Source organism: Lissotriton vulgaris, chromosome 2_1, assembly GCF_964263255.1.
Source record: "Lissotriton vulgaris chromosome 2_1, aLisVul1.2, whole genome shotgun sequence".
Classification (NCBI taxonomy): Eukaryota; Metazoa; Chordata; class Amphibia; order Caudata; family Salamandridae; genus Lissotriton; species Lissotriton vulgaris.
In genome coordinates, this window is record NC_141687.1 from 230,772,281 (window position 1) to 230,796,766 (window position 24,486).

Here is a 24,486-nt window from a genome sequence, read left to right on the forward strand (position 1 = left end):
GAAAGTTTGAGCTATTGGTATTGTAAATGACACTTTTTTTATTTACGTGTTGGTTTTGAAAGTAGCAAAATTAATAGCTTTGTCAGTTACAATGTCAATAGTTTTAACTTTTGCAAATGTGACACCTATAGCATTTGTAATGCAATGTGTGTTGTATTTACGTGACTTAGATGTATTGATATTACAAATAACAATGGCTTTGAATTTTGTAAATAATTAATACTTAAATAAAAGTTATTGTAATTTATAATGGTAAAAGCTTAAACGTTTGTAAATAACTTTTGTGAAGATTATGTTCAGTGTATTTTATTGTGACCACAATCCAAGAATATTGCATTTGCACCTACACACACAGAGCCACACACATGTAGATGTGGTGGTGGTGGATCTGGGGGATATGGTGGTGGTGGATGTGGTGGTGGTGGTGGATGTGGTGGTGGTGGTGGATGTGGTGGTGATGGTGGTGGATGTGGGGGTGGAGGTGGTGGTGGATGTGGTGGTGGTGGTGGACGTGGTGGTGGTGGTGGAGGTGGTGGTGGTGGTGGATTTCGTGGTGGTGGTGGATGTGGTGGTGGTGGTGGAGGTGGTCGATGTGGTGTTGATGTGGTGGTTGTGGATGTGGTGGTTGTGGATGTGGTGGTTGTGGATGTGGTGGCTGTGGTGGATGCGTTGGTGGATGCGTTGGTGGATGAGGTGGTGGATGAGGTGGTGGATGAGGTGGTGGATGAGGTGGTGGATGAGGTGGTGGTGGATGCGGTGGTGGTGGATGTGGTGGTGGTGGATGCGGTGGATGTGGTGGTGGTGGTGGATGTGGTGGTGGTGGATGCGGTGGTGAAGTGGTGGTGGATGTGGTGGTGGTGGATGTGGTGGTGGATTTGGTGGTGGTGGATGTCATGGTGGATGTGATGGTGGATGTGGTGGTGGATGTGGTGGTGGTGGTGGATTTGATGGTGGATGTGATGGTGGATGTGGTGGTGATGGTGGATGTGGTGGTGGATGTGGTGGTGGTGGATGTGGTGGATGCGGTGGTTGTGAAAAAAATATATATAGGATTATTTAAAAATATAGGCGTAGAGTTTTTTAAAATTCACTTGTAGTGCTCAGTACACTCCAAGTCTTTCAAGGCGCTAGTCCGGGCTATGCCTTCTTTTGCTCTGATGTTCTGTGAAACCTGCTGCAATAATACATAACATACAGCGGCTGTAAGATGGACACAACTGCTCACGTCCTGGTTTAAAAAAAATACAATAATGGAAAAACAGACAAAAATCTTCTTTGCATCCTCATCACAAAATGAGGAACTACATTTTTTTGGGAGGGGGGCGGGTAGAGGGACTATTTCTAGATGGCCAACATTTTTGGCTGCCAAACTTGCGATTAACATTTCCTTCCTCGCTATCTAGCAACCAAAATACTAACTCTAGCTAACACAGCAGCTCCTCGACTAGCGAAAGACGAAAAAAGCTACGCGAGCAGAAGGGCTCCTAAAAGCAGCCGGCCCCACCTTTTTTTATTTCAGAGCTCCACCGAGAGAGGAATGTATTGTTCCAGCCTGCCGATATTTAAATCTCATGAATATGCTCATTTATTTATGTTTATGATATTGCGCCGCCATTATATTCACAGTCGCCCTTTACAGATTGTGTGGGGCTGTTGAAAGGGCAGCAGGAAACCGGGTCTGTGACGTTTGTTAATTTGTCGGGACAATGTCGATTTAGACTTGATATACAGTGGATGGACGCTTTCTTTCTGTGCTGGTTATCAATACAGCTGTATTGTTAAACAGTACGTCAGGAAGAAATGGCGAGTAAAAACAAGGTGGGAGGGTTACACTAAACAAGACGGAGGGGGAAGGCAGAGAAGGGGAAGGGGGAGGAGAAATGCGACACGGCGGGCAGGGGAGGGGGCGAGCCCGAGTGTCGCTTTACAAAACAGCAAGACCGGCTGCACACATGCCGGGAAACAAAACAAAACCGATCCGGGGAGAGAGGGGCACTGCATGACAGCAACCGGCAATAAAATGAATTTCAAAAGGAACAGAAGAAACCAAAACTCCAGCGGCATACCGTCATCTGTTTTGGTCTGGGGATACATTTGCCAATTTCTGCTGATGTAACTGCATCGGCTTGGACGGCTCTGATAAATAAAAAATGCATTGAGAGGCTGCGCAAGGGTAGGGTAGAGCGCAAGTCGGTGCCATTTGGGTGTTATGCTCGAGGAGTGATTTTCAGTCTGATTTCACGCGGGAGTGAGGCCGTGCCCGAGTGTTGTGGGGACATGGCCCTCTGAGCAGGGCGCTGGAGGGAAGAGAGAGAAGGGGAGGGGGGAGGAGAAATGCGACACGGCGGGCAGGGGAGGGGGCGGAGCGGGGAGAGCGAACAGACGGAGAGAAGGCAGATAAGGGGAGGGGGGAGGAGAAATGCGACACGGCGGGCAGGGGAGGGGGCGGAGCGGGGGCCTGGAGTGCGGCTGAGGGAACTGATGTGCACGCGCTTTTAAGCTCAATGCGCATGCGCATTGAGCTTAAAAGTCACGGGCACTGCAAGGAATCGCCACGATTCCTTGCAAGTCAGTTAAAGAGTGGTTAAGCCCCCATAGTCTCGCAAGCTCGATGCGCATGCGCATCGACAGGCGAGACCAAAAAAATGGTTACAACCAGGAAACGAAATTAATGCAACAAAAAGGTATACTATGACTCAAACGAAAACAATATACTAAACCCAACCGGTTGCAATTATTTAAGAAAAAAGTATACGAACAGCACTGGATGAATAGCTTTAACTCATTAATCACGAACAATGATTTTACCCCACTGTCATTTTAAGTGTGTCTTCAGGCAACAATATTTTCTACAAGAATTAAAAGGTACACAGGTTTTGGAACTTACTAGGAATTCACGAAAATAGTATACGCATTTATATGAGATTTGAAATTAGGGGCAACATTTTGTATTTAACACAATGTGTTTTGAGACACGATTCTGATTAGATGTTTGGGATTAATTAGTTGTTTGCTTTTCATTATTTAGACCCCTGAGGAAGGGTCCTTATAGAGACCCGAAATGCATTGGGTACAATTCATGAAATGGATTTAATGTATCGAAGAAAAATAAAGGATTCATGATATGAATGAAACAAAATAAAAGAAATTCAATACATTACTCCTTATAGGATATACGTTTTTAATTAAGACATTGATAAGGAACGCAGGGTTCCCTGAAAATAGTGCGCACGTTCGACAGGACGGGAAGTCTCCCAACCAGATCAGTTTCCGACATAACGCGATGCACATGCTGTGCTAGAGGTTCTAAGGCTAACACAAACAGTAAGGGCAATAAGGGGCAACACTGACATATACCACAATAATTATGATATGTGGGAGAAATTATGGCTCCGGTCTTTGCTCATGCCGTGGGTCGAGTGTAAAGCAAATCTAACCATCTGCAGAATTCTGGGGGAATCCAAAACTTGGCAACCGCAGCTAGCATATATGACCAACTCAGGGTGTCAAACGCCTGACGAACATCCAATGAGAGGCAGCCCGCTCGTGGGGTTTGAATACGAGCTGCGTGTAACAGAGCATGAAAACGGCGAATATTTAGTGAGGTGCTACGCTTGGGTATGAAACTACATTGATCTGTGTGCATTAATTTGGGGAGCAGGGGGAGCAGTATCGATGCCAAGATTTTGCTGAGAATTTTATATTCAGTAATAAGAATTGAGAGAGGCCTATAGGAAGTGAGGTCGGTTGGGGGTTTCAATAAGGAAGTCACTATCACCTACCAAGTTGTGGGCAGTAGGACGCCCTTTGTGAGCGAGGTAGTATAGAGCTGTAATAATTTAGGATCTAGTTGAGTCGCAAATGTGGAATAGAATTCGATGGGAAGCCCGCCTGAGCAAGCAAGTCTGCAAATCTGAAGTGTACGTTATCACGAGAACACCAGCTGGAGGCTCAATGAGCATTTATTCATTGAATAAGTATTAATGCAAGTTACATAGGAAATGAGCTCAGGAATGTACATCTAGATCCAACAGCTTTACTCTTTCTTCTGAAGCCGTCACTGGATTACAATAGAGCCTGGACGTTTCGTCATAGAACATTTAACATGTCATAACTCAATAGTCTGCAAGCCAACAAGTAGAAACACTTAACTATACCACAAGAGGTTTAGACAATTGTGCTTACCTTTGATTCGTCCCTAAGAGTGGCTTAGGCTAACACTTATTCCTTTCCTATAGAGATCTCTTAACCGAGCTTCTGAGATGCTGACTCTTCCATACCTAATCTTTCCTTGCCTTTTTCTGATTTCCTGCATGAAAAAACACTGATGTTTGAGATCTGTTAGGTTATCAAACCATCCTCTTAGCTTGGATTAAACTTAGTAAATTTAGATTACTAATGCATGGACATCACAATTCCCAACTCTTTTCTGGATATGAAGTGTTACTTCTAATCTTTTGTATTGCTGTGACTGAATTGCTTGTTTGTCTATTAGTTCACCTAAATTTCTTCCACAGGCTTGGACTGCCTATTGATAGTTTGTATTTCTATTGCATGGTTTTAAAAAGTTGTGTATATTAACTTGATTTTGAATTTGTCATAAACCTCCTCAACCCATAGCTACCGATTCCTGGTCCTCATTGTGTAATCAAATAGGTTCAACTGTTTATTGATTTTGATTGATGTGAATGCTAACTCCCATCACTTCTAATTAAGAGAAAAAGGTCCACCTGAGGACCAATGGTAAACAAGTGGGCCGAGAAATTGCTAGATCAATGGTACATGAGTGTCAACGAGTTTCTATCTTATAACAATGCTAAAATCAGATGAATGTTGTAATTGTTAACTTTGTTAGTACTGTGGATCAAGTAGGGTAATACAAGGCTCTTATGTTTATTGTAGGTCGACCTCCCCCTAGAGGAGCAAAGTCTGCTTCTGGAGAGCAGCCAAAGCCTATGGCACCTCTTGAAAGAATTTACCAGGAAATAGCCATTTTAAAGAAGCTGGATCATATTAATATTGTACGACTAATAGAGGTAAGCATTTATATTCCATAAGTTTGCTTGAAAATGATTGGGACTCAAAATTAAAACTCTACTCAACCTTACCAAATAGTTGTTAAAGCAAACTGCTCTCAGTAAATTGGTCCTATTTTATAACGAAGTGCCATTTATGGATTCTTGTGGAGTATTCCATGGTGAAATCAAGATGTCTCTGTCATGTTTTACTGTAATATCTATAATCAAGGCTGATCAAGTATCAGAAGCAACAAGAGCAGAAAGTGCATTTAACGTCTCTATATCTGGCCTAGGCTGATATCCATGTAAAACACAAACTAATGCATAATCCGATTCTGACTTGCATCTGAGATGTCTTAGGACCTCAGTAAGAAGCACAGTTGCAATATATTGATTTGGTTTGGATCCAAACTAATGGGTTAATGATTAAAGAGATATAGCTGCATGGAAGTGCACAGGAGGTCAGTTACATTTATCAAGTATGTTTGCAAAGTAAATCACACAATTCTGCTGCTGGGTGTGTACTGCTCATTCTAGGTGGACTAAAGTGGCCATTTTCATTCATTCACAAACAGGAAAGTTCAGGTAGTTAACCTCAGAATTAAAGATGCCGAATTCCAGGCCCTGCCCCCATAGAGAGAATTATGTATCTTAGATTAGTGCCCTGTGATTTAAGGATAGTGTTGGACTTGGCCCTTTGTAACACAAGTTCCCTAAACTTTTTGCCTTCCCCCTAAAACTTTTTTCTGACACAGTGTTGCCAACTTAGATGCTTTGGGCACTTTGCCACTGCTGATCAGTGTCAAAGTGCAAGTGATCCCTGTGTAAAGTGTAATGATAATTGGTTGTCCATGATTGGTATGTTTGCCTTACTAGTAAAGTCCCTGGTAAAGTGAACTATGTGTGCCAGAGCTGGTAATGCAAATGCTACTAGTGGGCCTGCAGCACAAATTGTGCCACCCACACAAGTAGCCCTAACGAGAGAACTCAGGCCTGCCGTCCCTTTTATGCACATCAGACACCCCTATGGTAGGTCCAAGGTACCCCCCTGGGCAGGGTGCAGTGTATGTGAAAGGTAGGACATGTACTAAGGTGTGTATCATGTCCTGACAGTGAAATGCTCTCCATTTAATTTTTTTCATTTTTCAATGCTGCAAGGCCATCTTGCCCATAGGACAGAATGGGGAAGGCTGTGTAATATGTTTCCAGCCTATCTTCCCATCGGCTTAAAAGGAAGAGGTGATGTTTAGTGTGCCTGAACTCACAATTTAATAACATCTTTTTGTGAAGGTGGTTTTGGCATTGTGTGTTTAGAAACCACTCTTTTCCATGTGGCTGTTTTTTTGTGTTCTAACATTTCTGTGTGTCTCTGCCGGGTTGTGGATTTACTGTCTGGATTTCAATGTGATAGGCTCTTGGGAATGTCTTGACCCAGGGGAGGAGGTGAGACATCAACAGGCTGACCTGCATCTGGAGTTTAGGTGGAGGAGTAGCCCCTGGAGGTGAAGAGGCCTAGGCTGCTGCCATAAAACAATGGCTCCATCTCCTGCTGAGTGATTGGGGATTCAGACCCCCATTATCAAAGGAAGAAGGTGTCACTGGCAGGGAGACACCCAGAACTGGTTTGGACAGGGGTCAGTGCCCCCTGAACACAAAGACTTCAAAGACATTTAGTGATATAACTATGAGAGCTGAGACCCCTGAACGTTGGAATGGAAATGCTCAAGACTGAGAAGGATTGGAACTAATTCATGGTCAAGAGGAACCTCTGACAAGGAAGAAACAGCTGAAGAGACTGAAGGAAAGGACTGGCCCTTGCTGTGTGTTCTGGGGTTGGCCCTCAGTTTGCTGATTTAACCAAGGAGAGGCTAAGGGACTTTGCTGTGTGCTGTGTGCCCCCTGCTTGACAGGACTTTGCTGTGTCCTGAAGTTACTTGTCCCCAAGGGCCCATGGAGAGCTGGCTCCCTGTTGTGGAAACTCAGGAACATAAAAGTTTCCAAGGGTGTCTCAGCAAAGCTGTTTGCTTGTGCTTTTTGCAGCTTGAGACCCTCGTAAGTATTGCCCTGTGATCGTGTGTACCTGGAGTCCAAGTGAGTCTCAGCGACGCTGTGTGAGTGTTCTTCGTGCAGCCTCAGACCTTCGTGAGGATTGTCCTGTGATCGTGTGCACTCTAAGTCCAAGTGAGTCCCAGCAACACTGTGTCCATGTGCTTTGTGCAGCCTGAGACCTTCGTGAGGATTGCCCTGTGATCGTGCGCACACGGAGTCCAAGTGAGTATCAGCGACACTGTGTGCTTGTGCTTTGTGCAGCCTGAGACCTTCGTGAGGATTACCCGGTGATCGTGTGCACCCAGAGCTCAAGTGGGTCTCAGCGATGCTGTGTGCGTGTGCTCTGTTGCAGCCTGAGACCTTGGTGAGAAATTGCCCCGTGATGGTGTGTCCCGTAGCAGTCGTGTTCTCTGAGTTGATCGACAGCGTGACCAGAAGTGCTGCGATCGTCATTGCCATCGGCCTGGACCGGCATTCCCAGAGGAGCCGTGAGGATTCACCACCTCGAACTTTCACGTCGGGGATCACTGTTCCACTGCCCAAGATCAACGAAGTCGCATCTGCGTCCCAAGCCGCGAGGAGAGAAGAGTGAGATCGTACCCCCCAGGTAGCGCTCAGCGAGCTTGCGTGTGACCCACATGGGGCGGGGTGCGGGCTACGAGAGAAACGCTCTTGGCCTTTGCCCATTTTTGCAGTGTGAGCCTCCGCTCAAGTTCGTATCGCGGCCCATACTTGCCGAGGAGTGGCAGTACCGGGCCGGTGTGTTGAGTTGCCCTTTGTTTTCCACCATACCAGTGTTGGAGGGCATATTTTGGCAGTAGCTGACCGCGAGTCAGTAAGAGTGGCATAGAGACCTTCCAGAGCACTGTGATTGGTGCCAGAGTACATTATTGTTGGCATTTCGACTGCCTGATTGTTGCATTACGCATTGCATTATTTTTGCATTACAAACTGCCTGATTGTTGCATTACGCATTGCATTATTTTTGCATTGTGTACTGCCTGATTGTTCCATTACTCATTGGATAATTTTTGCATTACGAACTACCTTTTTATTGCATTACGAATTGCATTATTTTTGCGTAACGAACTGCCTGATTGTTGCCTTACGAATTGCATTATTTTTGCATAACGAACTGTCTGATTGTTGCATTACGAACTGCATATCATTGCATTAGGACTGCATTGGATCATTGAGAATTGCTCATTAATACAGCAAGAACCTACTAGGGCTTGCTGGCTTAATAACCGGCAAGGTGAAGTATTACATGTACGCATATGTTGGATTTTTATTGTGTGGTCTCATCGTATATCTCTTTGTAGAAACATATAATTGTTTTTTATGAAACTCGTGTGGAGTCCATTTGTGGTGTCATCATTGGGTTACTGAGAGCGTGGTTGTAAATACTTTGCCTTGGAGATAGGCCTTGCTGCTCGTGCCAAGCTACTGAGGGGGTGAGCAGGGGCTATCTGAGAAAGTGTCCTTCCTTTCACTGACTGAGAAGCAAGGGTCCCTATTTGACTAAGGTACCTACCTCAGCCAACTAGAGACCCCCAGTTCTAACAGATAGCAAGGAGTCTTTCATGCCCAAAGACTAAAGATCTACATTTAAAATTAGGTACTCTATGAAACTGGAAGCCAATGAGGTAGTCTCCTCTCTTTTGAAGACATAATCATATTTAAGCAATGCAGTGGCCAGCCAAACTATGCCCGTCTAGATCTCCAGAAAGTCTTCTTTAGAAATATTCTCTATGCAGTGTGCTGCAGTAATTTATGCAAGCAGTAACCAATTTCATACCTGAGCAGGGCATGTATCCCTCATAAAGGAAGGATGCATTGTCTTAGAATGAATTACTTGATGGTAAGGAGACACCACCCCTTAATTCATCTAGGAAATCATAAATACGCAGACATATAAAATTTTGCCTAAAGTTGTTCTTTTTCGAAATCGGTGATATTTTATCAAAAAATCAAATGGAGCCTCAGTCCAGTCATTAATTTTAATAGACCCGGAGAGGATAACACCAATGCTTGTTTTATTAAATTGGAGGGATCGCCCAGGCCATGAATTATATCTGTGTATCTTCTGCACAGGACTGGAGATCCAACCTAGCATTTTAATGAAATAAGGTAGGAGTGTCTTGTGCACATTAAACGTTGCTAAGAAATGTTGAGATTCCTGCCAAACACTCCAATCTACAGTTTGTTTTCACAGCCTCATGTTACTACTGTTCTCCAATTAGATAGGCGTATAACCATTTAAAGGCTCTTTCCCCATCTCACATATTTTTATACAGCCTTAAAATTCTTTATACAGAAATCGGTGCAGCATAGGCTTCCATCTGCTATTTGCATAGATTTCTCTTGTAGGAATTTGGGTTATTAGTTGAGAGAAGCAGAAGCCTCACTCGAATAAGAAACACAATTTCTTCTCAAGGTGAACCACAGTAGTCACTAAATTACCCTACGCCTAACCCTCTGGTAGCTTGGGCCAAAAGCAGTCAGTCTTAACATAGAGACAATATGTAAAGTATTTAGGAAATATACAAACACACTAATTTTACATAATACAGGAAATTGTATTAAATAAAATGACACCAAAAGTGTCAAAATTCAATGAGTAGTTTAAGTTTTAGGCAAAAATAACACCAAAAGGTGCAAAGCACCAACTGTGAGTATCTGATTGCGCTGGACTGGCACAAAGTTAAAAGTTCAAGCCAACGGCGTTGAAGCTGGGAATGGCAACTTATGTCCTTGATACAAGGCCTGCGCAACGTTGCTTTGCAAAGCTTTGCAGCGCTTGGCGTTGGATCCAAATAAGCTTTTAGTCATGCGATCTGCGAGACCTAGTGTTGCTTAGTGTCTGGTCCATTAGAGACTTCCGTTTGGAGCTGCGATGCTTTGCAGGGCCCTGCGTCACTTCGCTTCAGATCTCAAGGATCCTCAAGATAGGCATGGGTGAGTGCACTCTGATGCCAGCCAAGGGTCCAGGATCGGGGAGGCGCACTTCTTGGGGATCAGAGCTGCCGAGGGTGACAAAAGGCAAGGTATGCCTGGTGTTAGGTTCCTTTGTGTGTGCTGCAGACAGGGCCCTTTGAAATATAATCAGGGCAGGTTACAGTCCCTCACCAACCATGCTTTGAGGAAGACCTTCTCCCCTCACACCTAGGTTTCCATTGTCTCACTGTATGGAAGCAAAACACAAACCCCAATAGCAGAACCATTTACAGTCATGTGACTGAGGACACTTGTAGAAAGGCACAGTTGGTTGGTCTAAAGGGGGCATTTTCAAAACTGTAACTTAAAATCGAACTTCACCGTTATAGAGGATTTTATATTATAATTCATTTGAGTGTAAACAGCATATTTCTATCTACTTCCAATCGGAATTTATGAAATATAAGAAGGTAACACAGTGTTAGTCTGTGGGAATGGTAGGCCTTGCAACAGTGAAAAACAACTCCAGGAGTCTTTACTGTCAGGACATGTAAAACATAAACGCACATATCCTACTTTTTAAATAACATGCACCTTGCCAATGACTGGTTAGGGCCTATCTCAGTGATGACTTCCAAGTTTTAAAAGAATTGTTTAGGCATAGCAAAATACGTGGTTTGCCAAGTCGAAATGGCAGTGGAAAACTGCACTACAGGTGGCAGTAGCAAGCCTGAGACATGTTTTATAATGCTACTTTAGCAGGAGGCACAATGAGGGCTGGCTGACCACTAGTACATTTAATGTACAGGCCCTGGGAATAGGTCGTACCATTTCCTTGGGACTTACAAGTAAATTAAATGTGCTAGTTGTGTGCAGGTCAACTTTACCATGGTGTAAGAGGAGAGCACAATCATGCTAGCACTAGTTAGCAAGGGTAAAGTGCACAGAATCCTAGTGCCAACAAAAACCAGTTCAGCAAAGTAAGGGAATGAAGGCAAAAGGTTTGTGGGAATACCATGCCAAGGATGCCAGGTCTAAAATCTATATTATGTGTATCAGAAAGAACTGAAAGGTGTACGCCTGGAAATCAAATAAAGAAATAGATTTGCAGGTATACTTTGATTACCATATAGTTTAAACTTCATGAAGTCTGTAAGACTGGTGTTATCCAGTGGAAACATTTTTCAACATGGAGAAAAGCCTTGTTCTTTGAAAAACAAAGAGGACTTTTATGCCCTATTTACACACTGCTAACTGTTTTAGGACTGAAGTTATTTCTGCAAACATTGTGAAAATTGAATATGACTTTGTCTACATTCAAAGTTACGTTAGTTATGCTTTTTGTGTAAACTAGATTCTAATTGCAGCCCCTCCTATAATCCACATGTTGCCACCCTTCACCATAAACTTGGGACTGGTCTAATTTCTGCAGGCCTGTTATATAAGCTATGACTTTGGTGTAGCCCTGCAAGGTGTGCTTTCCCACCCACGGGTGACACAGGTGATCTAGTTTCAATGCACCAGCGATGAATGTGAAAAACAGATTATTGTAGCCCCACAAAACACTATTCATTTTGTAATTGAGATAGAGACATCTATTTTGGGTAACTAACAATCCCATAGAGGGATAAGGGGCACAGTGGAAACAGCTGTTTTCCCCTCGTTCTCTTCCTCCTTCTTTTCCCATGTTGTAATTTTTTCTCTCTTACCCTGGATCAAACTCTGTTGAGAAGAAATAAGTTCGGATCCCCAAACATGAGTGCTGGTGGGCTTCACCTGCAACCCCCTGCTTAAATGAAGCACTGAGTACATTTCAGTGATCGAATAATCAAGCACCCTGGCAAAGTAAATAAGTGTGCATTTTCTAAATGGAGTAACTTATCCAGCACTCATAGTATCCTTGTTCAGTTATCCCATGAAGGGCCTTGCAAACGAAAACATCCATTTTAATCTCAAGTACATTTTTTCAGCTCTTTCTGAGATTATATTTTCAGGTATGTAGTTTGAAATGGGGGTCTCTAGTTGGCAGTGGCTAACACCATGATCAAGTAGAGACCCTTGCTTCTAGTCAGGGTTATGGACATATACACCTAAGATAATCCCTGTCCACTCCCTTGTTAGCTTGGCATGAGCATTCAGGTCTATCTCAGAGGCAATGTGTGAAACATTTGTACAAAAATCCACACAGTGAAAATACTACAAATGAACACCACAGCAGTTAAGAAAAATAAACAATGTTTATCCAAACCAAATAAGACCAAAACTACAAACATCCAACATACATAATCAAAGATATCACTTTTTGAATCATTAAGCAATTCTGTCTATAGAACTTTATAAATGTGTTAATTTTTGCACAATGTACCTTTAATACATCAAAATCCAGGACAAAAAACAGCCACAATGGAGGGAGGAGTTGGAAAACCCAAGCGATGTATTGATTCTTGAGTCCCAGGAGAATAGAGGCACTGATTCTGCTGTTATCAGGAGAAGTGTTGCGTTGATTCCTTACTGCGAGGAGAAGCGATGCTTCGAATTTGGAAAGCGATTCCTTACTGCGGAGCGAGGTCATGGAAACTTGATGCTCAAGTGCGCTGGATTGATGCAGCACAAAACAGGCGCTTTGTCGATTGCTACAGCCACGGGCCGGTGATGCGTCAATTCCTTCAGCTGCGTCACAGTCGGAGCGGGAGTCTCGGACGTTGGAGACGACATGGTGCTCTGGAGTCTGGCTGCTGCAGTTCTTCCACCCACAAACAGGCATTTCATCGATTTTGTGCGGCTGCACCATGGCAATGTGATGGTTTTTCAACCGCACAGCAAGCTTGCGGCGGGAAAATCGCGCTGAAGGGCATGCATGGGGTTTCAGCTCTTGAAGCACCAGAATCGCCTGAAAGGGCCCAGAACTGGAGTTGGCACAACTTGGCAGGCCAGAACTCCCAGCAGAGGAGTTCAGGGATGCTGCAAATGAAGTCTTTGATATCCCTGACACTTCCAACAGGAGGCATGCAAACACATGCCCTTGGATAACTTTGATAGTAGGATTCCAGAAAGCAAAGTCCAGTTATTTCACTGCTTACAGACATAAGCAACCACTGCAGGCCAACCCAGCAAAGCAACACAGCAGAGGGGCAGTTCTCCTCCTACAGCTTCTCCAGCTCATCTTCTTGGCAGACATTTTAAAAATGCGTGGCTACAGGTCCAATACTTAAACCGCTTTTGACCTTTGAAATAGGCATACTTCAAAGGAAAGTCTTTACAGTTCACAAGATCCTCCCTTGCCCTGACTTGGCTCCAGACACACTACAGGGGGATAGAGGCAGCATTGTGAGAGGACAGGCACAACCCTATTCAGGTGTCAGCGGCAACTCCTCCCACCCCTCTAGCTCAGGAAGACCCATCAGCCTTGTGATAGGCCATCAAGATATGCAGGGCACACCTCAATCCCCTTTGTGTGTCTGTTTAGAGTGAATGCCGAAACAGCCCCTGTCAGTCTAAACTAGATGTTGATTCCACAGACAGACAGAGAGACTGAATGGTAAAGCAAGAAAATGTCCACTTTCTAAAACACAATTTAAAAAAGAAACTTCACAAAAAGATGTATTTCTAAATTCTGAGCTCAAGGATCCCAAACACCAATTCTGTATCTTTTTCCAATTGAAAATTGCACTTGCAAGATGGTATAAAGTAGCTCCATTGATAACCTACGGGACAGAAAGCCCTTGCAATAGTGAAAACTAATTTAGTATTATTCCACTCTCACGACATGTAAAACACACCAGTGCATGTCCTTCCTTTCACATACACTGCATCCTGCCCAGGGGGCTACCTTAGGTTTACTGTAGGGGTGCCTTACATGTAGTAAAAGGGATGAGTTGGGACTGGCAAGTGGGTGCACTTGCCAGCCCAACATGGCAATTTAAAACTGCACTGGCAGGCACTGCAGTGGCAGGCCTAAGACATGGTTACAAGGATAGTCATGTGGCTGGCAGAATCAGTGCTGTAGGCCTACTAGTAGTATTTGATTTACAGGCCCTGGGCACACACGTGCACTTACGTGGGACTTACTAGTAAATCAAATATGCCAATCAGGGATAACAAATCATAACCCCAATTTACCCAGGGAGCATGTGCACTTTAGCACTGATCAGCAGTGGTAAAATGTTCAGAGTACAAAATCCAGCAAAAACGAGGTCCAGCATGCGGTCAACAATACAGTAGGTAGAGGCAAAAATACGGGGGAAACCACAGCAAGGATGCCAGTTCTAACATATCCAAAACATCAAGCGCCATTGCAAAAGATATCGCCCCGTAGGTTATCAGTGCACAAAATCCTACAATGACGCCACAGAACTTATCTTAGTAACGGATACAAAAATGAGCACACAGAGTTTAGAAACAATTATCTTGTCAACCGTAGTCCATGCTATTTTTCTTCATTGGTGTATGTTGTAACTAGGCATGTTGTCATTTATACAGCAAAGTGGACTTTAATAACTTACAAATGAAAAGCGCTTTTGCTGCTGAAATACATCATGTATTATTTGGCAGTCGGATGACAACAACACAGATTTTTAGTCGACAGATTGTTTCCTGGCACAGACATGTTGAATATTTAATAGAACTGAATATGTTAAAATGTTCTTTTGCAGCGCAGCAATGGTATTGGTTTCTAGGGACATTAGCTCGGGCCAGGCGATAAACCAGGCTGTATTTGAATTTAACCACATGGGACCTTTATCAGGGTAAAACGAAAGCCCACTTATAATGGCATGTGGCCACTATAAACTCACCATCATACACATAGGCCCCTTCAAGGCAGCAAGGACAGCTTAGGGTCTTCAACTAGAGCAGAAAGAACATGTCTCTGATTTTTCCTGGACTTCCTGATCCATTGTATCTGAGTCATTGACCTCAGAAATCTTCTGAGTGATCACTTATAATAGATTTTCTATGTCTATTGAAAGTTGGCAAGCCCAGAAATGCGCTTATGTCAATGTCAATGGTTTGAAATCTACCCAAGCAACACTTTCCAAATTCAAGCCATAATCGTTTTTTCTGGTCCTAAATTTCACATTAATATAATGTCCCACTCTTCCCGGCACCACCACCAGCGTAGGTTAATATTTTATTGGATATAATAATATTTAGTTGCAGTGTTTAGTGACATCTTGATTTATTGTAGTGGCCACAGCTACATATTATGTCCAGCAGGACTGAAGCATCTCTGCAAACCCCACACACTACACCAAACACTTCCCACAAAAGCAGGCTACACCCGCACGCCCTGAGCCATGCAAAACCCGATCAACCTCAAAGCACTTTGCGGCCTCACCAGGGTATGTATCTTTATACATGCAGCAATACAATACAATGTTTGTATATATCATTAGGCCCACAGGAATTCTAGGCGGGGGGCCTTTCTGCATGCTTGTATTGTTTAGTTCTGGTTGCCCACTTTCTTCATGTTCATGAATGCCATGTATTGATAGCTGTCTTGTCCTTATCTTCACGGTGCTTTCTTTATTTTTAGGTCCTAGATGATCCAGCAGAAGACAACCTATATATGGGTATGTGTTTGATTGTTTTTTTCTCCTAGCACAACTATGGCATCCTAGTGCAAAATATTGCAATGTTAATAGTGGATAAAGTAAAGTCTCAGAAACCGTGTGCACAAAGACGTGGAGTGCCAGTGATAAGTAAGGGAGGAAGTAAAATTAAGTGGGGTTAGTACACACTCCGCCCTAGGGCTCTTACAAGGTGTATTTCCCCTCTCCTCACTTCTTCTCTCATTGATTATTGTCCTGCTCCTTGTACACTGCTTCTCTCCTCGTCCCTTGCTTGTATCCATCCGCTTCCCGGCTATTATAGACTTCACCTGCCTCTCATCATGTCACAACTACTCATCTTGTATCAATATTCTTCACTTATCACCATACCATGTGAGTTCGGTGGGGCTATGAAGAATGTGTTGTATCATGCTATGGGCAACTTTTCTCCCCTCCACTCTCCCTCCTGAGCATCTTCAACTAATTGCTGCTATCACTATTATCTCATGTAACTAATTATTTCTTATGTATTGTGATCTAAAGCCTTCAGGTAATGGTCCTGTTATGTATAACTGCATGAATCATAAATAAACTGCATTCATAATATACAACTATGATATATGCATGTATGGCTTATGCCCAGATTAATCACCACAGTATGCCTTGAGTGAATACATGTTTTTAGGTGAAATTATGTTAAATCACCTGGGATCTAAACTGATGTCATACACATAGAGTGCATACTAAAATACTATATAATGAGATTATATTTCAGCTGTGCGAATTCTTTGCAGTGTGTAACTTACCATTCTACTCCTTAAATTACATCCTGTATCAGTGTCCAATGCAAATACAAAACTTTCTCTGCTTGGGTGATACTCTGCAAAAGTTGAACAATACGAAATGGTGGTGAAAAAAAATTATATAACAACTGAACTGGAACCAGTGGTTTATTTTTCCGAGTGAATGATTTTCAAGCTGCTCGATGGACACACATATTGTTGATAAGTTGTTCTCTTTGTTGCATGCTCCTGGTTCCAAATAGTTGCCTCAGTGAGCAATGTCAGCTGTCACTGAGAACCATTATTTGTATTTATTTATTAGTTGTACATAGCGCTGCAGCAACATGTAAAGAAGTAACACTCCTCTTTTTATAAAAAAAAAAATAATTTGTAGATGTTGAGATCCTTTCTTCTACTTTATCCCGTCTTCGTCGCCAAGTGTAAAGAAGTAACACTCCTTGTAGGTAGATAAAAGTATGATTTATTCTTATCAAAGGATCCCATGCAGTAGGTTGCAAAACCCAATACAGCCAGCCAGCTTCAACTCCACACTCTTTCTAATCATAACATTCTAAGTAGGCTGCTGGCACTGATGTAAGAACATTCTAATCTAAAAGGTGTAGCATCAAGATGCCACACAACACAGAGAGTATTTGAACAAATATAGGCTGAAACAAACACAGGTAATGGGTGCCTTACACCTAGCTCTGTTGGAACAGAAAGGAGACTTTGGATAATTAATGCCAGCACTCTCTGCCACCACATGCAGCTGTTCATTTATTGTTTCTGGGCACTGTCCTGGAGATAGTAAGACAATTAATACATTTAAAATTGCTCTACCACACCGCTTGTTATATTGTCAAAACCTCCACCCGACACAATAATCACCATAGCGATGACGTTTGTGTGGAGACTCTCCTGCAACTTGCTAAAAGTGGTGACTTTAATAATTATGAGTTGATAGTAAGGGGTTCGCAGAATTTGGGTAATTTGTTTTCGTGGAGTTAGTGAAATTTCTGAAATGTTTTGTTAAATTACATGTAATTATATGAAATGCAAATTAGGCATTTAGTGTTATGTTTTAGTGGAAAATGCATCCTCAAATACGTTTTATACACAAGGACCAGATTTGCTTTAAAAATATCTCCAAATTACAGCAACAGTGTTCTGGTCAGTTGCATTGAAACTGCTCTAAAATGTTGGTGAGAACGCAGGTTAATTTCTCAATGTGGCATAGTTGCAACATTTGGGATTTTTGTGTAACAAGCCTAACGTGTAATTTCCAAAGTTCGGGAATTTTGGCTGGCATAAATCAAGTTTTGCCCAGGCCTATTTCACAGAAGTGCCACACAGTTAAATTAAGTGCCACACAGATATAATACCAATATTTTTTGAAGGGTAGCTTTAGGTAAAGATTTCTAAATCAAATAAAGTTTTTTAAATATAGTGCGTATTGTACATTTTTTAAAAATACTTTACGTTATTTTCAGGAGGACACAATTTTTCCAGATAAATACAGACAGAAAGCTATCTATTTTCCCGTCTGTATTTATTTTTAAATACATAAAAATACATAAAGTAGGTCTTCTTTAGATTATCTCACTAATGCCAGTTAAGAGTGCCAAGTCAGAAAGTGTACAGATTGACAGAGAGGGGAGTTAAAAAAAAAAGTGCAGATCTACAGCTATTCCCAGTTGGAAGCAATATTTTCTGGTAAGATTCTGCCTTAATATGTCCCATCTGCTGGTCTCCTACTCATCAACAGCTCACTGTGATAATGAACTCGCTGTCTGTCAGTGTCATTTGAACTGGGCAGAGTCGCAGGTACACTTTTTCTTTGTTTGCGGACTGTATACCAAACCCAGATGTCCATTCTTGTCCCTCTGCTCTGGATTTGAAATATTAGGCAATGTAGACCTGCCATGTTGTAGCTCGAGTTGTTGCAAGCTGAGCTAGTGTGTCACACAGTTTACAGGTACATTGCAGATTCTGTTAGATTGAGTAAGATTTTGGTGAAATACTTTATTTTTGTACCCTATCTAAGCTGTCCCAGGGGAATTGTAATTGTTATTTTATTGCATGTACAACACTTTTTAAAGGTTGTGTAGCCGATTAAAGTCGTTTATATATTAGATATATATTAAACTATGCAGTGATGAGCTATTAGTATTTTAAAGTAGAAGCACTTTAGTATTATGACCGGACCTTGGGGTTTTTACCGTGTAAATATGCAGTAATTTCTAAGTATGTAGAGAAAGGTCTTCATTGCAATGCACATGCACTTTCTTGAGTTTAAAAGTTCTGTAGCAGATTTGTGCCATTGAGACTAAAATATGCTGTTATTTTAAACAGTTTATACGGCATTGTAAAAGCACAGCCCACGTTGATGTTATCGCTCTATGTTGCTTCTAATGAGTGACTGATTACTATGAATTTATGAGTAGAGATGGAACATTAGTAGCCATGGCATCCCTTGCGCGGGAGATAAATGTTATTATTGTTTTACAATCTGTATAAATTGAACATGTGTGCATCTTTTATGGTTTACTTTTAACTGAATAAAGAATATTGACTTACAGCTGTCAAGGCTATTCAACAATGCAAATGTTTTCACTGGACTGCACTGTATATAGCTACAGCTGGTGGACATTCAATTATGAGCATACATTATTAGGTTGAATAAAAGTGGAACTATAACCACCGCAGCTTTATATATACACTAAACACAAAATAAAGTGGATAAGTACAGGACAAATGAACAAAAAATAAATATGGATAAATACAAACAGAAATGTTCAGAAAATAAATACCATAAAATCAGGAACCCTAACCATACCTTATAGATAATATAAAATATAAGTTTAAGTGTAAATGTTGTGAAACCTTGTTGCTAAATGATCCAAAGTAAATTGGCACACAAAAAAACCTTAAATGGCTTTCTTTAAAATATCTACTTTAAGCGAAATATTGTACTAGGTCAGAAAACAAGAAAACCAAAAATAACTGGCTGGTGTCAGTGAAAGAGGAGAGCTGGACCAAAGTTGTCCAAAATGAACGGTGACATTGGAAACATCAGTGAGCAGCAGCAGGCGATGAATCAGGGTGAAACACATACCACTGTTTTTTAAAGAAAAGCACATAACAAATTGAAAGCAAAGGGAATTGGCTGTTTGCGTCATTTCTTTTATTGCAGTGGATATAGAGAGCTGTTCTGCTAGAGTTGGGGCCTCCATAGTAATGGCACCATTCTGACATCATTTAATTGCACTGACAGGAGGCCGCCCTGTAATCACTGGTCCTGGAAAGGTCAGGTGAAACAACATGTAGTCTGCTCTGCACTTGTTCATTGTTCCCTCTGCTGCATGATACAAGGAAGTATTATGTGCCATTATAGAAAATTGCTGTGAAGAAAAAATAAATGCTCCATTCACCTGTGCCTTCAAAGAGGCCTTGCATTGCATTGTGCATGGAGGATGAGGGCTGGACGCTGCCTTTCATGGCTATGATGAGCCAGTTCAAGCTATAGTCATTAAAAGTAACGTTGTAGCCAAAGCCAGTTGAAAGGAAGAATGAGTGAGGAAGTGGGGAGAGAAAGCTGTCCCACAAATTCCAAAGACTCACACAATGAAATACAAAGACTATGCTGTGCATATATGCTACTTCGCCAGAACTGCATTCTTTCTAATACGTCAGTTCCATAAATGCGGTGTTCCATGCCGCTCCCACAGCCTAGAGAATACATTTATACATGGATCCCAGGCACAGGAACATCTTCAATAGCGCCCCTCTTTTCATCTTAGCAGGGAAATATGCATTTTATTTTCCTACTTACTGCAGTCATGCATGGCTTGCTTGCCTTTATTTGCTGTCATCCAAACTAATTGTCCGCTTGCCCAAAAAACTTTTCTATTTTTTTAAATTGCTTTCATTTTTTTAGCTGCTCTGTCCTTGGATCATGAACTTTGAACAGTGGATATTAATTTATTGCCTTAGATATCCCCTGCAACATTCTGAAACAAACACTTTTTTATTTTTTATTTCTTAGCATGACCACAGAAGGGGGCTAAACTGAAAGTTGCTAAGAATATGAAGAGTGCATGGACTTGAAGTGCTTTCTAGGCACCTTTATGCTTGTGGAATCATTTTCTAAGGCACTTCTGTGATAACTTTTATACAATGTATTACCATGGTTATAATGTATTTGTCATCCCTTCACCAGTCTGTTTCATTCCCTTTTAGTGGTGACCAAAGTTGGTGCCATCTTTTATAAACATTGCTCATTAGTGAGGCTAGGAGATCAGAGTCTTGGTCTCCTGAATGGAAGAAAGAATCCTAGATAGAATGTATTTATGTTTTGGATACTTTTTTTTCAAATTTCTAATTGAGCAGAATTGAAAAAAAAACAAGAAGTCAATTAAAGATCAATATACTAATACAATTCATACTACACCATCCTTTTCATTAGAGAGAAAAAGAAATAATCATCACAAATATTTATGTACTAGATTCGACAGATATGTTTCCTCTGGAGATCCTTTTCAATTTATTCAAAATACAGTACATACTAAACACTCCTATTAATTAAAAAGGAAATGTAAACATCAGAAATATTATATAATTGAGAAAAGGTCATTAGATATTTTACTAAAGTGCAAGTGCCAAAGTGCGACGATAGAGCCAACGAATATGTTACCCCTATAAATCCTTTTTCATTAGAACAAAATTAAATTCATACTATACAATAGTTCTATTTAAAGAGGATATATAATCATCACTAATAATATGTATAAGAGAAAGAACATTTCGTACAAACTAAAGTGCAAGTCCTAAAACTGGCATCGATTGAGCAGGTATAATATCTCTGAAAATCCTTTTTTATTATATCCAGAATATATTTCATACAAAAACAATCCTTTTAATTAATAAGAAAATGTAAACATTACAAATATTATGTAGTTGAAAAAAGATCATTTCATATCAACTAAAGTGCAAGTGCTAGAGAGTAATAAAACCAACAGATATATTACCTCTAGACCTCCTTTTCCATTTGATCGATATTGAGTTCATACTAAACAATTCGTACAAAACAATCCTTTGCTAAAAAGAGAAAAAATTGTCTTCACAAATGATATATGTGAGAAACAGATCATTCCATATGGACTAAGCTGTCAGTGCTAAAGTGCCATAAATCCGACAAAAATGTTACCCTTGGAGATCCCTTTCCATTTGATCGAAATATTTCCAGACTGAAATACATTTTCTAATAGCTCCCACCCTTTTCGCATAAGATTCGTCAAAGATTCTTACTCGTTTCATTTTATTATACCATTCAAGAAAGGTCGTGGCTTTGGTTGTTTTCCAGTTCTGGAGGATTAACAAGCGTGCCACCAATAAAGAGATTGATAAAAACATTTCCCCCCTCTTGTTAAAGCCTGGTTTCAAGCTCTGTTTTAATAAACCAAACAATGCCACCTCTGGCTCACGTTGTATATTGGTCCCGAGGGCACGGCTAAGCTCAGCACACATTTTTACCCAGAACTTGCTCAGCCTTGAGCATGTGCAAGAAACATGTAACCAGCCGCCCTCCCCAACCTGCTGGCAGCGAAAACATTTATTTTCAAGCTCTGGATGCATTTTGTGCAAAGCGTATGGGGTATAATAAGCCGTCCATCGGGACAAAAACGCCATTTTTTTTCTAGTTTGCTGCTCTCAATGCCTTACTGCTGTGTTGACAAAAAAGTGCCACTCTTTAACTGAAAAACTGCAAGACAATTCATGTTTTAATATATCCAGAAAATTAGTAACGACAAAGGGATCCCCTTGATTTAAAAAAAACTCGGTACCAATTCCCTATACCTCGCAGTTTAGTTCTGAACACAGCAGCAAGGGCAAAGGGGGTTCCTTTGTTTCCTAGGGGTACATATTTATTTATCAGTAATCTAACCTGGAGGAAGCTAAAAAAAGATCAACTTGCTCTGCATACCGCATCTAACCTGAACCTCCTCCCAGTTAATACATCTACCTCCTATTATGAAGTGTCTTAGCTCTTTAAAACCTTTTGATTCCCAAAGTTTAACATGACTATTACGAATGTAAAGGCCCAGCATTCTGGCCTCTGTTAAGCTCAGATATCCAAATCCCGAAGACTGGGCCTTTTGAGAATAACATTTCTGAAGTCTATTAGAGAATGCTTGAAGTGTCTTGTATCATACTTTTTAAGAAGGTTTTGATGTTTTTAAGAAGACCTGAAGCTGAGTTCCGGCTTCATGGATCATCTTACTGAGTAAAAAGCTATCCAATAATCCCCTATTGTCAAGCAGCCGCACTACTATCCATAAACGCTGCTTCATAATCGGTACGAATATGGGGGAGTGCCAGCCCACCCCAGGTAGTGTCAAGTTGAAGGATTGAAAGTTTTAACCTTGACGCTTTTTTGTTCCAAATGAACTGACAAAATAATTTTTCCAATTCTCTAAAAAAAAAGGCTGCATTGATTTTGATCGGGATATTTGATAAAAGAAAAATTAATAAAGGTAGTACTGACATCTTTATTAAAACAACATGCCCTATCAAAGTAAGGGGGAGAAATATCCACTTTCCCAATAGATCTTTAATTTTACTCAGTGTTGCTTCATAGTGTAACCTAAATAAATCTGCATATTGGTTTGAGACATACATTCCCAGATAACAAATCGGCTCAGGAGACTATGCTTGTTGTTTTAAATTGTCTGGGAGAAAATTACAGGAGGCATTAAGCGCCAATACTTCCGTTTTTTATGATTAATTTTATATCCTCCAATCGCCTCAAACTCAGCGAACTCCCTTAAAATCTTATCAATATTTTGTTTTTCCGGTTTAAGATAAAGTATGACGTCGTCTGCGGATAATTTTATTTTCGACATCCCCTCTATTGGAGTTTTTATGTCTGTATTATCTTGAATTGTCACGGAGGTTCTATAAAGAAGGTAAATAAAACTGGCGACAAGGGGCACCCCTGCCGGGTCCTGCATCTAATATCTATTATCCCCGCTGATTTTGAATTTATCCTGTTCTGAGCCTGAGCTCCTTGATATATATTCTGGAGTATAGTAATTATTTGCGCCGGAAACCCAAACCTTTAATAATAATAATAAAAATAATAATACTGTCATTTGTAGAGCGCGAACAGCTACCTCCTAGGAGGTAGCCATAGAATAACGCACCCCAATTCACAAGGTTGAATGCCTTCTTGGCATCGACCATCATTATTATTGCGGAAGTTTGGTGGGTATTAAAATAGTCAATTGCTTGAATTAAGTAACCAGTGTTTGACAACATTGACCGGCCTGCTATAAAGCCAGATTGATCTGTGTGTATTGCATATTGTGCCACTGAGGTAAATCGATTTGCCCATATTTTCATCAGTAGTTTATAGTCTACATTTAGGAGGCTGATTGGCCTATAAGAGCCGACCTCCCTAGGACTTTTTTTTCCCTTCTTAAGGAAACTAACTATCGAGGATTCTTTAAAGGCTGCAGGGACGTCACCTCCCGCTTTAACATGATCGAATAGCTCGAGCAAGAATGGTAATAGCTCTTCCGAGAAAGCCTTAAAAAATTCAATTGGAAGACCATCATTTCCACAGGCCTTTCCATAAGGCATTGAGGCCGAAGCGCTGGAGATTTCTTCTGCAGATATAACGGCCAGTAGAGCTGTCCTGTAGAAAGCTGAGGGAGAACTAAATCATCAAAGTAGCCCATAATAGCTTGTTTAGATACCCGATAGTCAGTTGACTAGAGATCCTTATAGTGATCAACACATTTTTTAGATATGCTATCTTTTTCGGAAACTATTATCTGCGTCCCGGTATTGCCACTTCATCAATTACCACCGCTTCTTGCTTGACTCTAGTTGACCATGCCAACAATTTTCCTACCATTTGGCTTTCTTCATAAACTTTCTGCTGGTATGTTCTTGGACTGCTTATTTCTTCCATTAAAAAAAGCTCCCTCAATTCCTGTTTGGCCTTGGTTAGTTCCTCTTCGGTGCGATGTCTCCCCCCTGAGGAACCTCTCTTTTTTACCAAGGCCACATCAACGTCATTCTGAAGTTCTTTAATTCAAGTTTTACGCTTTCTGGCTTGTCCCGCCAGTAAAGCAATCATTTGTCCTC

At 41.3% G+C, this 24,486-nt stretch overlaps 1 protein-coding gene across 1 annotated transcript in view; it reads left to right on the top strand.

Moving 5' to 3' along the window:
* CAMKK1 (calcium/calmodulin dependent protein kinase kinase 1) overlaps positions 1–24,486 on the top strand; it is a 1,268,063-nt gene that overhangs the window by 625,120 nt on the left and 618,457 nt on the right. The window contains exons 7-8 of the mRNA XM_086954811.1: positions 4,903–5,036; positions 15,538–15,574. Coding sequence (XP_086810937.1) covers positions 4,903–5,036; positions 15,538–15,574 — 171 coding nt within the window. The remainder of the gene's footprint in view (positions 1–4,902; positions 5,037–15,537; positions 15,575–24,486) is intronic.